Genomic DNA, 15,765 nt, shown 5'->3' with positions numbered 1-15,765 from the left:
TAGTAATCCGGTCCTGTTGCCACCCCTGGCAAAATTCCTTCTGCCCCACCTGCCCCCTTCTGTCGGCCCCCACCTCCCTGCCCTGGTTGAACCAACCTCACTGTCACCCAGGCTGTGGCCATATCCTCCCAACTGGTCTCTCTGCTCCCATTTGCCCCCATTTTTGAAACCCAGATAGGGTCCTGTCACCCTTCAGAGAGAGATCTCTCAGTTCGAATGTCACATGCTCAAAGAGGCTTTGCTGATTAGTTGTTAGTGAACAGAGATCATCCTAAGACTTAGTAGCTCAAAATAGCAACAGTCGCTCTATTATTTTTCAAGGTTTCTGTTGGTCTGGAATTTGGGAAGGGTTTGGCTGGGCAGTCCTGGATCTGAGTCTCTCAAGTGGTTGCAGTCCAAGGGCTGGAGCTGGGGGCCTGTAGCCCTGGCTGGGCATTTCTCGTCCTTGTCACGGGGCCTCTGGGCCTCTCCGGGTGCCTTGTGCTTCCTCACAGCATGGTGGTACTGGGGCAGTCACATTGCTTACAGGTGGTTGGAAGCCTCGAGGGCAAATATTCCAGTGAGGAGGTAGCTGTCTCACCTTTTATGGCCCAGCCTCAAAAATCACAGAGGGCCATTTCTGACATACTGTGTTGGTTGAACAAGTCCCAAGAAACCCACCTGGTTTCCAGGAGTGGAGGACATAGACCCCCCTCTCAATGGAAGGAGTGTCAAAGAATTGTAGACATATTTATTTATTTTTTTTTTCAAGATTTTATTTATTTATTTGACAGAGAGAGACACAGTGAGAGAGGGAACACAAGCAGGGTGAGTGGGAGAGGGAGAAGCAGGCTTCCTGCAGAGCAGGGAGCCTGATGTGGGGCTCGATCCCAGGACCCCGGGATCATGACCTGAGCCGAAGGCAGACGCTTAATGACTGAGCCACCCAGGCACCCCAAATTGTAGACATATTTATTTATTTATTTTAAAGATTTTATTTATTTATTTGACAGAGAGAGACACAGCAAGAGAGGGAACACAAGCAGGGGGAGTGGGAGAGGGAGAAGCAGGCTTCCCGCAGAGCAGGGAGCCCAGGACCCTGGGATCATGACCTGAGCTGAAGGCAGACGCTTAACTCCTGAGCCACCCAGGCGCCCCCCGAATTGTAGACATATTTAAAAAGCACCACAGTGGCCCTCCCTGATTCTGCACTAGAGCACCTGAACTTTTCCTGAGAGCTCATCCTGCAATTTGTGATTTTCTATCTATTTCCTCTTTGTTCAGTGTTTAGACCAAAAGCTGCTCAAGGGCATGGCATATGTGTTTGTGTTCGCTCAGGCCTCCAGGACCAAACACCACACACCGAGTGCCTTAAACAACAGACATTTATTTTCTCGCAGTTTTGGAAGCTGGGAAGTCCAAGCTCAAGGTTATGGCAGGGCTGACTTTCTGGTGAGGACTCTCTTTCTGGCTTTCAGATGGCTGCCAGTGTCTTCTGCTGCATCTGTCACAGAAGAGCTGCAGAGCAAAGCCAGAAAGGACCATTATTGTCAATTAGCGACCAACTGTATTTACCGGGCTCTCCAGCATGATGGAGACTCCACAGTGCCCTGGGCCGTCTGTGGCCCATCCTCCTGAGGCCATAGGGTCGTTAACCTGGTGGAAAATGCAGTTAGGCTGGCAAACGGAAGTTGAAATGACAGTGTTTATATTTAATTTCCAGGGGAGGCTGGCAAAACAGCCCGCCGGAATGGCACTCTCCACCCATCTGGCTCTCTAGATGTGATGATGTTATTCACAATATGCTAGCGGGCCCATAAATCTGCCGTCTCTGTCTTGTGGAGGGCATGTGCGTCATCCCGCGTTGCCTGGGCATACAAGCGTCAGCGTGTGAGCGCAGGTCGCCGTGGAAATGGTGCTGAATGGGACCCATGGCACGATCATTAACGTGGCCTGGCTTCCCTGGGAGGAGAGCGCAGCATCGTTTCCTCTCCATCGTGGGGAAAGGGGAGACAGAGAAAAGAGGGAAAATAAATAACCTTTTATGATCATCAGTGGGTTCTAGAAAAACCCTAACTTGGCACAAGGTCTCCGAAGTGATGGAGCGGCCTGGATGGGGGGAGACACATGGACCACCCCCCAACCCCCCGAGGCCCCGCATTTTCCCCGGCACTGAGCGTGGGCACGACCTGCTGCCCACTTGTCCAGATGTTGACGATGTTGTTTATCAACGCAGTGAAACATGAAGCCAGGGGGTGAAATGTCAGTCCAGAATGTCCTCCACCCACTGCAGTGGTGCAAGTGGTGGAGGTCCGATGCTGGGGCCAGTCACGCTGGGGTGGTGGCACGGGCTCTGCTCTCAGGCAGAGCGGGACCCTAGGGCCCGATGTGGGTTTGAGTCCCACTCTGCTCCTTGCTGACAGTGTGACCCTCCAAGGGGCATATTCAGTCTCTCTCTGCTGTAGTCCCTGGAGCTGCTAAGTCAGAGGGAATAGGTCACTGGGGGGATTAAATGAGTCAGTACTTGTGTGATGTTAGTGTTTGCTGTGATTATTATTACTGCAAACACAGATTATTTGGAGAGGTGGGGAGAGTGGTCTGGGTCATCAGGAATGGGGTACGTCACTGAGCAAAAGATGTGAAGTCTTACTGGCCTTTATGTGGCTTTTGGCTTTTCAGGACTGGAAAGGAAAGGACTAAAGCAGACAGGTATGCACTGGATTGCCAGGAGAAGGCGTATTGGCTGGTCCACCGATGCCCCGTGAGTATTAGCCTTCCTGGGTTCACCCATCTTATTCCTTCCCCACTCCCACCCTGTACTCACCATCCCTTTTGCCGGCTCATTTCCTGCTGGGGCTGCAACTGAATCAGCAGGAGTGGGTTGCTCAGTGTTGGGTTAGCCTCCGAGCGCCTCTTGGTAGAAGAGGAAAGGGGCTGCCTGGATGGACCGAGCTTGTGGCTCATCTGATGGTGTTGGGTCTAAGCGAAGTGACTTATGGGAGGAACCCAAATGAGCTTGCCTTTTATGAGGGCTGAATTTTTTTTTTTTTTGCCATGACAACTTGGAAAACGATTACAAGAAGAAAAAACTAGAACGCAGGATTCCCATAAAATGCGGTTAGAAACTGGAAGTCTGCACAGCCCAAGCCAGGCCTTGGGTCTCTTGCCCCGCCCCTCTTCCTTTTCCAGCTCCATCCCCAGCAGCTGAGGTGGGAGGAGGTGAGAAGGAGTGAGTGTGTGCTCTGCCTCAAGGCTTAGGGCACATTGTGTCTCTGGCTCAGGGACCTTTTGGGGCCCAGAGGGACAAGCTGTGCATAAGTGATATGACTTGTTATGGCTCATTATCAGGAATAGCCACCCACTGGGGTTACCTCTGCTGCCTCAGTTTCCTCCTGGGGCAGACCCGGGTGCTGCCTATGGGTCACTGAAGGTGGGAGATGTCAAAGGGGTTCTGAAAAGTGAAGAGGTCAAAGCGAATATTGTTCATCTCCCTCCTTTAGTTTCCCTGCTGCTCAGCTGCCCAAGTTCTCAGAACCAGAAAGTGAACTGGGTCAGTCACGGCGCCAAAGCTTCTGGATTTTGGAACTTTGAGCCCATCAGATTTTGGCTGTTTTGCTTATTTTCTTTCTAAATTCAAAACAATACTCGTATGGTGTTCCATCTGTGGGGGTGTTGGTTTCCATGCCTCGTTGCTGAGGTTAAGGTCCTGGGGTTGATCCCCAAGAAGCTCGTTTGGTTTTGCTTTGTTCCAGGATTCCTCCTCCCGACAACTCAGTTAGCTGATGCCTGACACAGGTCGCTGGGTGAAGGAGTGCATGGCTGGGATGACAGGGTCCTAGAGAAGCAGCCAAGCACACGCCCCCCCCCCCCCCCCCCGCCCTGTTGTAGCTCAGGAGTGAGATCTTTGTATGAGAAGCGCACTGGCATGGTTCAGCCTTGCCTTCTATCATCTGTTCCTGAAGGGGGAGCCTGGGTGGGGATAAGGCACGTGGTGGGGAAGCCCCTCACTGGGCAAGATGCCCTGGTGCCCGTGGTGCTTGTGATGGAGGGGATCCTGCTCCTTGCAGGGAACGGCTTCCACGTTACCTGCAGAGACTCCGTGGTGGGGAAATACCCACCTGGCAAAGTGGCATAGACTGGCTGTGCCCAAGACCCCCCCCTGCACCGGTCTCTCTCCTCCCCTCCGTCCTTGCCACCAGCAGGCCCGTAGGGAACCAAGTGCAAAGCAGATGATTGGAGTTCTCCCGACTTCTCTGGGGGCAAGCTCTCAGCCCCTACGCCAGGCAAATCAACGGCTGAGTGACTCCTCACAGTGTGATGCAGAAGTCCCTACATTTGACAACGCGACTGCTTCCGCCATCACCTGCCCCGCCTCCACCCCCTCCCCCACTGCTGCCACTTCCTCTCCCTCCACCTCCACCATCATCATCGCAGCTGACCTGAACTGAGCACATAACTGTGTGCTGGGCACTGTGCTAGGCTTCACTCTGCGTTCGTTCTCTTGTTTCATCTCTGCAGCCCCGTGGGGAAGGTGCTGTTATTAGTCCCATTCTGCAGATGGGGAAGCTGAGGCTCGGGGGTGTTGCCAGAGTTGCACAGCTAGCGAGGGTCAGACTGCAGAGCACTCTCTCCCGGTCCCTGCGCTCTTCTGCCTCCCACCACAAATGGCACGTGATGTCTTAGTGCATTGAAGGCCTTTCTGTCACCTCCTCAGTCATTAGAGCAACGCGTGAATCCCTCTGCTCTAACAAACATGATGCTAGGGTTCAAAGGTAGCCAGTCTCTTGGATAGCGCTGGGGAGCCAAGTTCTCAATGAGGTTCTGATGTCCCTGGAACTGTCGTAAAACCCCATGGACACAAAACCGTTTTCACATCCAGTCTCTGCAAGTCCTGTTCCCCTGAGTCCAAACTGGACCAGCAGTCCACGCTGAGGCTGGGGTGCATCTGGGTCCTGCTCTCCCGGACTCTCTTAAAACACCGGCAGCCTCTCGGTGGAGTGTTCTGTTTGAAGAGCATCCTGTTTGAAGTCTGTCTCAGCCTAGAAATTGAGCAGTCTCCCTGACAAACCCGTGAAGCCCAGGAGCTTAGGGGCTGTCAGACTGTCTCCAGGAGACCCAAACAAACAGTTCGGTGGGAAAAAAGCCAGCCAGGCAAACAAAGCTTTTGGCTCCGTGGAGCGTTGAGCAGCCGGTATGTGGACTGTCTAACTGACTGTCATAGCGTGGGACATGGCTTGCCGTCACACGGCAGGTCCCCTGTTCCCTTGTCTCTTCACTGATCTGTGAAACCTTCACGGGCCCTGACTCTGTGCTGGCTGAGTTTGGTGCTGGGCATAAAATAACAGCTAAAAATCATCGAGCCCCGGCTACGTGCCCGTGGTAAGCTCTTGGTGTGGATGATCCCAAGTACCTGATGACGATGCTGGCTGAGTAGGGAGTCTCCCCATCCCCAACATTCAGATGGGGCAATCAAGGCTCAGAGAGGGCCTGTAGGCGGCACAGCGCTGGGGTGTGAATCCACGTCTGTCTCATGCACTGCTGCTGTAGGCGGGGCACCCACGTGCGGCCCCTCTCCCAGCTCCAGGGGCACAAAATCCAGATCGCTGTAACAGGCGAGCAGCATCTCCCGGAGATAAGGTGAGGGGTGATTGGTTAAGGGAGTCGGGAGGAGTGTGGTGCCGGATGCTATCTCAGGGATATGATCATGGGCAGAGGCCAAGCCCTGAGGTGGATGGTGGTGGCTGAGGGACGTGACCCAACCCCCACCCTGAGCCCAGATGCTGCCGGGGACTCAGCATCCGGGCGCTGGGGACAGGGTCGACAAGGGGAGAATAGTGAAGGAAAGTGATGTTCCTCTCCTGTTTTTTTACCCAAATGAAACAGAGTGCAGATCTGGGGAGGATGCAAACCACAGTTCATTGTGTAAATCAATGGTTCCCTTAGAGAAGTCATTCGGGGGCCTTCCGTGCCTCTTGGTGTGCTGTCTGCTACTTCTGGGGCTCCTGAGGAGAGGGTCTGCTGACGTAGGGACCACGGGTGTATGGAGGATGTGGTCCAGGGACGGCAGCACGGTGTGCTCTGAATCACAGGGTGGCTTGTCTGAATATCATCCAGCTGGCCTTCGTGTCAGCACCAACACTGACCCTCGCCAGGGCAGAAGGTGTCTGCCTTCCGTTTCCGGTCGAGGTCGGGCTAAATGTCCAACAACAGAGAAACCGCAAAATAAATTTAAATAAATAAATAGATACATTTAAATCTTTAAATACGAGATGATATCCACATGAAGGAACATCAGGAAGCTATTAAAATTGTATTTTCCAGGGCCCTTTATTGACCTAGGGAAGATGGTCCGATATATACTGTGATGTCATAAAAACAGGTGGAAAACCCACGTACTCTGAGTCGAATGAAGAAAGAAACCGACATCTATTTGGTGGGTGTCCGCCCTGTGCCAGGTGCTGGCTAGGCAGGGGGGATGTTTGAATGATGAGCCAGGGCAGACGGTGGCCTGCGCCCCCAAGGAGCTGACAGTCTGGCGGAGAGACGGACGCAGAAGCGATTGCACACCCGAGTGTACAGGGAGGCAGGACAGTTGGAAAGAGGCAGGGGTCCTGCGTCAGCTCCGGGTCTGGGACTGATGTTCCAGCCAAGACCCGCCTCCCACTGCAGCCCCACCTCTGTCTTTCCCCTGCTTGATTCTGTTTATGCAGCTATTTGGGATTTTATTATTTGTTTTCTGTCCCATGCACCGGAAGCGTCTGAACTGATACGTTAGGGAAAAGAGTGATGATGAAGGAGAACAGAACAGGAGAAGGGACAGGAGGGACGTGGTGGAGGGCCCCCAAGCAGTGTCCATCAGCTCCCGGCCTGGCGCTGCTCTGGAACGCTGATTCTGGGAGTCTTCCAAGCCAGCAGAGGTAGAAAGGCAGCCCCCTGGGCGGCTTTGAGGTCAGGGTGCTGGGATGGGACCACGGCTCAGTTGGGAGCAACTGAGACCTTGGGGATGCGCGGAGGAGGCAGGAGACAGGGCAGCCAGGAGGGCATGGGTGGCCGCCTGCAGAGTGGAGGAAAGCCAGGAGGGGCTGGTACTCTACGGACTGGCAGGGTCGTGAAGCCCACTGGGTGGCTATAGCTCTCAGAGTCAAGGCCGCCTGGTCTGGGCAGCTGGGGGCGGCCCTGTGCTGATTGCTGTTAATGCAGGTGCACCTGTGAGCACAGGGGCAGCCAAAGTGATATCAGAGCGTGGGTCAAGTTCAAAGGAAAGATTTGGAGAGCTAATTCAAGACTTGAGCACACAACTGCATCGAAGCTGCTGAGGTTGTAGGGGCCAGGAGCGTGGGCTCTGTGTGTGTGTGTGTGTGTGTGTGTAAGTCTGTCTTCAGTTACCCTGGGGGGATTTCTTTGTACCAGATGGAGAGGACAGTTCCTAGAACTCACTTGAGGGAAAGGCACAGATTCTGATGACCCCCACCCCCTGCCCCTGCCCCCATGCTAGGTTCCATCCCGTTGAAGTCTGGCTTGGACTTCCATATTGTCCCTCATAGCAGTTGTCACAACTCTAATTTATCATTTGTGTGATAAATTGCCGAGTGCCTTGCCCACAAGACCAGAGGTGCCTTGAGATGCCAGCTGGGGATGCCTGGAAGTGCCACATTCCCCCCAGGCTCTCAGGCTGAGCACAATGTCAGCCTTAGGAAGTGCGTGATAAGTATTTGTTGGTGGAGGTCCTTGGGTGTGACAACTGGGGCGAGGACAGCCACTCCCTTCCTCTGTCTTTCTCCCCACTTATTTTTTCTCTTCCTTGCCTCCGCTGTGTGCCCAGTATTTGCCCCCACGGTAGCCTGCTGAGCTAAGTTGGCAGATGGACCAAGTAAAACAGAGGATGCCCAGCTAAGTTTGAATTTCAGATAAACAGCAAACGATTCATGTCACACTATTTTTATGCTGATTGTATATTTATATTAAAAGCATATGGAATATATTTTTATGTAAGTCATGTATCAAAATTATTTGTCATTTGTCTGAACCTCAAGCTTAACTGGGCACCCTGTATTTTACTTGGCAACCATACCTCTGAGCTGAACATGTGGCTGATCCTAATGAAGTTGAATCTGATGGGGAGAAAGCTCAGTGGCCTCCCGCCTCAGTGTAGTGCGCCTGGGTGATCACATGTGTTGGGAACTTGATGGTGGCCTGCACCAAACTAACAGAGAAGGAAGTGAAAGGCCCAACTTGCTGGCCAAGGAATTGGGAGAGACCAAGCAAGATTGGCTGGAGAGTTCGTTGCCTGATGGAGAAGGGGACTGGTAAAGACTGAGGGCCCCACTTTGGGCCAGGCCTTTACATATGCCATCTTAAAATGACTACAGGCCCTTGCTCAGTAATTGCTACCCTCTGCTGAGTGTTTTGCACATCAACTTGTTAAATCCTCAACAAGAACTTGACAGGTAGGAGGGATCCTCTCCATTTCTCAGGAGGGATAGCAAGTGTAGAGAGAAGTAGTTTCCAAAATCTTCCTCACTGCTAGGAAGTGGCAGATCCAGGGTTGGAACCCAAAGGTGCTAACTGAAGCCTGGACTCTGCAAAGCACTGCAGTGTAGGTGGGAGGGAGGGGGGAGGAGCACTGCCAGAGGAGTGAGAGCCCTATGTACTAATCCCAGTGAACTCTTGAGTTTGATTTTATCCATCCACCCTTCCATCCATCCATCCATCCATCCATCCATCCATCCATCCATCCATTCCTTCCATCTATCCATCCATCCACCCATCCATCCATTTATCTGTCTATCCATCCATCCATCTATCTACCCATCCATTCACCCACCACTATACACACCTATCCACCCATCCATCCATCCTACTGGGTTCTGGGGATGCCGTGGTGGTGGAACAGCCCCATGAAGCTTCCCAGCTCACCCAGAGGGTCTTACAATAGCTGTGGTTCCCCATGGTCTAAGCCACAAGCCCTTCTCAGCTCAGTCTCATAATTGGCAGTTTGGCCAAGATCCAAAGTTAATCAGAAACTGGAGATTCTTCCAGTGGTGGTTCTTACATTGTTTTTATTCCATTCAGCCGGGAATGAACAACGTGCTGGACTATGGCCTGGACCGAGTGACCAATCCGAATGAAGTCCAGGTAAACCAGGTAGGTCTTGGCTGCATACTTTGGGCAGGGCCTAGGTCAGGTTCTTAGGCTGGGGAGTTGTCCACACGACTATTGTCTGTTTGTGTCTGTTGGGGCAATGATGTCTCCCCTTTGGGACTGCCAAAAAGACATCTTGTGATTCCAGTGTCAGGGGCAGGGACATGACAAGGGTCTTGTGTGATGATAGACGAGGGAATGTAGAGTGCAGGTCAGAGCAAATGGGATCTATGTGGATGGGCTTTAGACTTTTCCGAGGCAGTTCCCCCTTTGAAAATCTGGTGAAAGTTATGAACCCATTCCGTCCAGATGCCCAGACAGACATTTTGCACACAATTTCAGCCAGTTCCCTGATCTCCTGGAGACTATAGGCCCCAGGCTCAAAACCCTTGAATCAACTTCGGGTTTAAACCTTAATCCACATGACCCAGAATGTCCTACTTTCTTTTGCATCTCAGTAGGGTGGGGCCTTTGCAAAGATTCTCTTACGCTTTTAGTTTTAGAAGGACCCTTTTCCCAAATAGGCCACCATTTAAGATGGGTGGCCATTTTCCTAAAACCATTTTTTATTTAAGGAAATGCAGTGCATAAGCTGCTGAAACAGTAGGCATCCAGGGTAGGGTTTCTCAACCATGGCACTATTATTTGGGGCCAGATAATTCCTTGGGGGGATTTCTGGCATGTTGTGGGACATTTGCCAGCACCTCTGGACTCTACCCACTGGATCCCAGTAACTCCATGCTTTTCCCTGCCAGCCTCCCAGTCCTGACAATCACAAATGTCCCCAGACATTGTCTAGTGTGCCCTGGGAAACAAGATTGGCCCGACCGAGAATCATGGAGCCTAAAACACACTTGACCTAGTCTTAGATGGTTCCACTGCTTTCTGTCTAATGTCCATGGAGAGCAAGGGGTCAGGGACATTTTAGCCTCATGTGTCATCTCTAAGCCTTGGCAGTACCTAAAGGTGTGAGTGGGAGGTGAGAAGAATATGCTGGAAAGGAGGCAGAAGGAAGTCCACTGGGACCTGGAACTCAAGATAGCTGTGGGGACCCCCACCAGTGCAGAGACAGAGGCGTGGGTTTAGGGATGGAGTCCATGTGGAGAGGGGACATTGAGTCCCCAGAGGGTGTCCCCTGGGGCATTGCTAGGTCCCCTGCCCACAACTCAAAGTGATCCTGCCTTTAATACACGCATGGCACTGTCAGCCTTCACGGCCTTTTCCACGTTCCCCTCGTCAGATGACAGATAATTGCTGAGGCTTGTAGGCTTGGTTGCTATGGAAACAGAATCATCAAGGAAAATACTGAACCGGGGTGGAAGATTTGCTTTTTTTTTTTTAAATGGATAACTGGCAGTTCTGGAAACCTCTGTGGTGTGGAGGAGGGGAGGGTACAGGTGGAAAGCACATCACTCTACTCTGACCCTAGCCAGCTGGGATTTGGCTTACCTGTGTGAGCGTGTGTGTGCGTGTGTGTGTGTGTGTGCGTGCGTGAGTGTGTGTGTGTGTGGGGGGGTGCAGGGGGCCTTACACTCCAGCTCTGGGAGGACAGCTGAGGAGCTGAGGTGCTCCATCCTCCATGCTATTTGGGGGTAACTTCCAAGGAGCCTCGCCAGACCCCTTCTCACTGAGAGAGCATCTTCAGGCTCATGGGCGGTCAGGCTGGAAGAAGAGCATACCTTCTGGCACTTACTACGCATTTCTTGCCAGATGCTCAGAGTCAGAACACCAGACAGTGCGTGAGGCTGGGGGCTGTCCCTCCCATGGCCATGTTTGACGCGGGGGTGCTTTCACTTTGTTTATCCTTCATCTCTCTCTGTCTCTCTCTCTCCCACCAGCTCTCTTTCTCCTGTCTGCACTCTGGCTACTCTGGAGTATTCTGAAGAATAAAGAACCGTAATTCTCATGCGAGCACGGCCTCTCCCTCTCTGCCAGCCCCAGTGTGTGTCAGGCCCAGCCACTGGGGGGACGGAGGCTGGTGCCATGTTTGATGTGTTGGCAGCGTTTCCCGCCGACTGACCAAGTGGCCCCCGATTTTCCCAGTTTATCTGCCCTGAGGGGAGAGGGTCGAGAGGACGTGAAGTGTCCCCATGAGGCCTTGGGCGTGCAGAGGTTCTAGACTTTTGTCTCGTTCCGGAGAAGATCTCTCATTGCTGGTTTGAAGAGAGAGGCCATTTCTGAGAATTAGTAAATTCTTGAAAAGATGCCTGTTTTCCTTAAATGGAGGCAAATAACCCAAAAGAACACCAGCAAGCGTAAGAAAGAGGCTGTTCGGTTGGCGGTGTCCTAGGGCTCCGGGTGACCCACCTCCTCAGGCTGGTGGCCACCAGTTGGTGTGGCCGCCCAGCCCTGGGAGAACCTGCCCGTGTCCCAAGGCCGCACCCAGAGAGCATGTCCTCTCTCAGTTCCCCTACCTTGGGGCACACGCAGCCCCCCATCTTCCTTTTATTTCACTGAGGAGATAAAATGGTGGCGGGGCACTAGCCATGGGTGGTGGTATGCCTAGGGCTGGCCTTTCCTCTCCTGACCCCGACAGGGTGACCGTAGTCATTTTGTGATGAGGGCCAGTGTGGTGTGTTGAAGAAAGCTTTGATCTCACCGTGAGTCCCAGCTCAGCCACTCCCTGGACATGTGATCTTGGACAAGCTCTTGAGTTATTCATAGCCTTAAGTTTCCTTACCCATCAAATGGGAATAACAGTAGCTCCTTCCTCCGAGGATTAAATGAGGTCATTTATGTGAAGTGTCTGGAATGGCATCCAACATGCAGAGGCGCTCCAGGGACAGTAGCTGTCATTATCCTAATGGTCGCCATGCTGTGAGAGAGGTCATTTCTGGGATGGTGCAGGAGAGGGTCCTGGACTTTTCTAAAAGACAGAGAGGGAATGTGATTGGAGAGGGGAGGGACGGCTTAGGAAAGAGAATGGACTTTCAGATTGGGCCCAGGTCAAATTCCTGGTTCTGTCATTTATTGGCTCTGTGACTTCCCAGGTCTGTGACTCTTGCTCTTTTCTGATCCCCATTATTACCCCCCCACCGGCCCCTGCCCCCAACCACACCCTTCCAGTCTGCACCCAGGATCAGTGTCATGGGGGGGTGACCTGCGTACTGGGCCATAGCTCCGCACTTAGTAGGGCCCTGCGCTTGGGCTAGTGTTCGCCTGGCACCACCTTAAAATTCTTAATGCTTTCTTTGGATGAGGGGTCCTGCATGTGTATTTTGCACCTGGCCCTGCAAATAGCGCCATCTGTCCTGCCTCCAACTGATCAGGAAGCTCGCGGCAGGACAGACTACTTCAGGGGATTGCGACCTCAAATTCTTGTCTCTTTGGGCAGGTCGCTTCTTCCCATCTCTTGTCTGCTTTGCATTAACTCCGTCAGTCCCCAGACTTCCTGGATTCTGACTTTTGACCCTCTCTCTGCTCTCAATGCCTATATTCCCCAATTCCTCATGGTTGTCCCCATCTTGTGTTTCACTCTGTGGCTTGCCCGACCCCTCACCTCTGTTTCAGTGCATATTCCTGCCTGGCTGCCTGGTCCCAGGTCCTTGCTTGTCCCTCCTCCTTGCTTCCCACACCCCTGTCTGCAGTGGCCCCAGGCCCTCCCAGGGCATGGCCTGACTGACCCCTCCTGCCCTGTGACAATTGTCTGCAGCCCGCATCCGGGTTGGGAGGCCAACAAGCCAGCCACAGAGCTGTGTAAACAGGCTCTAGAAGCGTCCCTATTTGGGTAACTCCTATAAGGGAAAAAGAATAAGTTAGAATTCCAAGAATGTGTAGTATTTGAAGATTCTTTAGGCAGAGTATCTTACAGTAGCAGAGTGTGTCACTCGGATGAGGAATAAAGAAGCGACTTCCCTCCAGCAGGGCCAACTGTTGGGAAGGCAACGGGTTTGTGCATGAATTACAGGGAGAAAAAAATGTTTATTTCTTATGTTGTCATGAAGTGGTTGTCTTGAATTGGTTAGAAATGTGTGTGCGTGCGCGTGTGCGTGTGTGTGTTTTCTAATGACTTCACTTTAATGTCTTTTTTATGGCCTTTGGCTGAGTAGTAACAACATGGACAGGCTTATGAGATTTAGCAAATAAAAATACTGGATGCTCAGTTGAATTTGATTATCAGATAAACCACGAGTAACTTCTTTAGTATCAGTATGTCCCAAATATTGCAGGGGCATCTTGTGTTTTATCTTGTAATTAGGGTCTACACCACACTGTGCCTCCTCTCAGCAATAGTGTATGAACCCTACTCAGTAGCCCTAGTATGTTGAGCCTCTGCTTTCTGCCAGTCACCTCTCTGTCTTATCTCATTTAATGCCTCCCCCTTTTGTGATCCCCCTTTACAAAGGAGGAAAGAGGCTTTGAAATGCTAAATAACTCATCCAAAGTCATAGAGCCAATAAGTGGCAGAACCAAGAATTTGACCTGGGCCCAATCTGAAAGTCTGTTCTCTTTCTTAAGCGCCCCTCCCCTCCCCAATCACGTTCCCTTTCTGTCTTTTAGAAAAGTCCAGGACCCTTTCCTGCACCATCCCTATGTCCACACACCCTTAACAGGACAGAGATGCCCTGTATGTCCATCTAGAGGAAGCTGATCCCATGGAAAGCTATTTTTAAAGCTAGAAACCAGTAAAATCCATGTGGGAAATCCAAGGTAGAGATGGGGAAGCCTCCGATTCAACCAAATCCACTGCTGTCCAACTCCCAGAGGGTGGCTGGTAATCCCGGAAATCCGAGAACAGTCAGCAAACCGCACGACCGAGGCAGAAGCCCTAGTGGGGTAATACAATCAAATAAAATGAATTAAAATATGAAATATTTTAACACACCGAAGACTGAGATAATGGCCCCAGAAATATATTAGGCTAAAAGCCAGGCCATGCCAGGTGGAGGAGAGATGAGTGTGTGTGATTGTGGTTGACTTGCAGGGACGGCTCCCCACGGAGCCCAGAGGACAGGCAGACTGAGAATCTGGCTCATTTAGTCTCTGTTGGTCCGCTCAGGAGTCCCATGCTCGCAGGAGGTTTGATCTTGGCTCCTGGGCACTTGGCGGGAGGGTGTTCAGGCACTCTGGCTGCTGAGCACAGGCCTAGTATGATTGCAATCTTTACCACTGTTAGTGTTTTTTCTTCCTTAGCTTTACTGAGAGGTCACTGACATATAATGTATATAAATTTAAGGTGTACAGTGTGAGCATTAGAGCTATGCATATATTGCAAAATGATTACCACAATAAGGTTAGTTAACACCTCCACCCCTTTGCATAATTAGGATTTTTTTTTGAGTGTGTGGTGATGACATTTAAGATCTACTCTCTTTAACAACTTTCAAGTATATAAAACAGTATTGTTAGTTAAAGTCACCTTGCTGTGCGTCAGATCGCCAGATCTCATTTCTCTTACAGCTGGGAGTTTGTTTTTCTGTCATTAGTGTTGATTAAAGAGTGTTTCCTGTCTTTCTGTTGCATCTTGTGATTGGGGCTTTATCTCTCTTTTTGTTTTAATTTAATTTAATTAGTTTTTTTTTTTTAAGATTTTTATTTATTTATTTAACAGAGAGGGACACAGCAAGAGAGGGAACACAAGCAGAGGGAGTGGGAGAAGGAGAAGCAGGCTTCCCTTGGGACAGGGAGCCCGATGTGGGGCTCGATCCCAGGACCCTGGGATCATGACCTGAGCCGAAGGCAGACGCTTAATGACTGAGCCACCCAGACGCCCCATTGTTTTAATTTTAAATTAAATGGCCGGACAGAATCAGTCCACGGTGTAGCACCTGTGGCTTTAAGGCAAAGAAGGAACTGGTGAAGAGTGTAGGCTTTTTTTCTGAGCCTCATGGATCACTCCTCAGCTTTGCAAATGGAAAATCTAGGCTTGAATCCTGGCTCAACCAGTTGCTGAGCAGGAGGTTTTGAGAGAGTTGCTGTAATATCTCAGTGGCTAGGTATCCGCAGCTGAAAATCAGAATAAGAAAACTTCCCTCCCTTAAACTTTGTAAGGGATCAGAGAGGTGTAAATTGCTTTGCACTAATTGCTAAGTGGTTACTATTATAGGCAAAGGTCCGGAGTCCGCTTTGAACAGAAGGTGTAGACCAGTAGATATGATTTTTAATCCACTTGAGCACACTCTAACAAGAGAGTCTGATTGTATTAGATTTGAATGCAAAGCCACTCTGGTCCCAGGGTCCTTTTCTTCCTGAAATGTTAGTCTTCGAAAACAGTGCCTTATGTTAAGAGACAATAGAAACAGATAATCAGTGTCGTTGCCAAAATATGGATCATTTGGGGACTATCTTCAACTGTTTAGGTGGAAAAATATTCGATTAAGCTTAGAATACATCTCCATTTTTCTAGGCCTCCAAGCACATGGCAGTTATCATTTATCTGAGGTTTTTTGAGCATCTACTGTGCACCAGAAATTAGGCTAGAGGCAGGCATGGTTGCCCTGCTCCTAATGGTGCCTGGTGGGTGATACATATATGAAATAGAATGGCACAAACAAATATTTAATTACAGTTGTGGTAAGTGCTATGAAGGAAGAAGTTAGGGTGTGTGTGAGTCCAAAACAGAGAGACCTACATTTAATTTTTGAGATAACTCTCCCTACTCTCCCACCCTGGAAAAAGGGTTTCCTATGAAAAGCAGTTACATAA

General features: G+C 50.9%; 1 protein-coding gene across 6 annotated transcripts in view; it reads left to right on the top strand.

Moving 5' to 3' along the window:
• The window catches only part of RGS9 (regulator of G protein signaling 9), a 74,987-nt gene that overhangs the window by 30,292 nt on the left and 28,930 nt on the right, over window positions 1–15,765 (top strand). For 4 of the 6 annotated variants that reach the window (XM_078065971.1, XM_078065974.1, XM_078065972.1 and 1 more), the window contains 2 exons: window positions 2,659–2,740; window positions 9,052–9,123. In XM_078065971.1, the coding sequence (XP_077922097.1) occupies window positions 2,659–2,740; window positions 9,052–9,123 (154 nt within the window). The remainder of the gene's footprint in view (window positions 1–2,658; window positions 2,741–9,051; window positions 9,124–15,765) is intronic. The other 2 variants (XM_078065973.1, XM_036082704.2) reach the window with 1 other exon arrangement.

The sequence above is a fragment of the Halichoerus grypus genome, chromosome 2, assembly GCF_964656455.1.
Source record: "Halichoerus grypus chromosome 2, mHalGry1.hap1.1, whole genome shotgun sequence".
NCBI classification, from domain to species: Eukaryota; Metazoa; Chordata; class Mammalia; order Carnivora; family Phocidae; genus Halichoerus; species Halichoerus grypus.
Note: the sequence above shows the minus strand (reverse complement) of the source record. Positions and strands in the feature narration are given on the sequence as shown.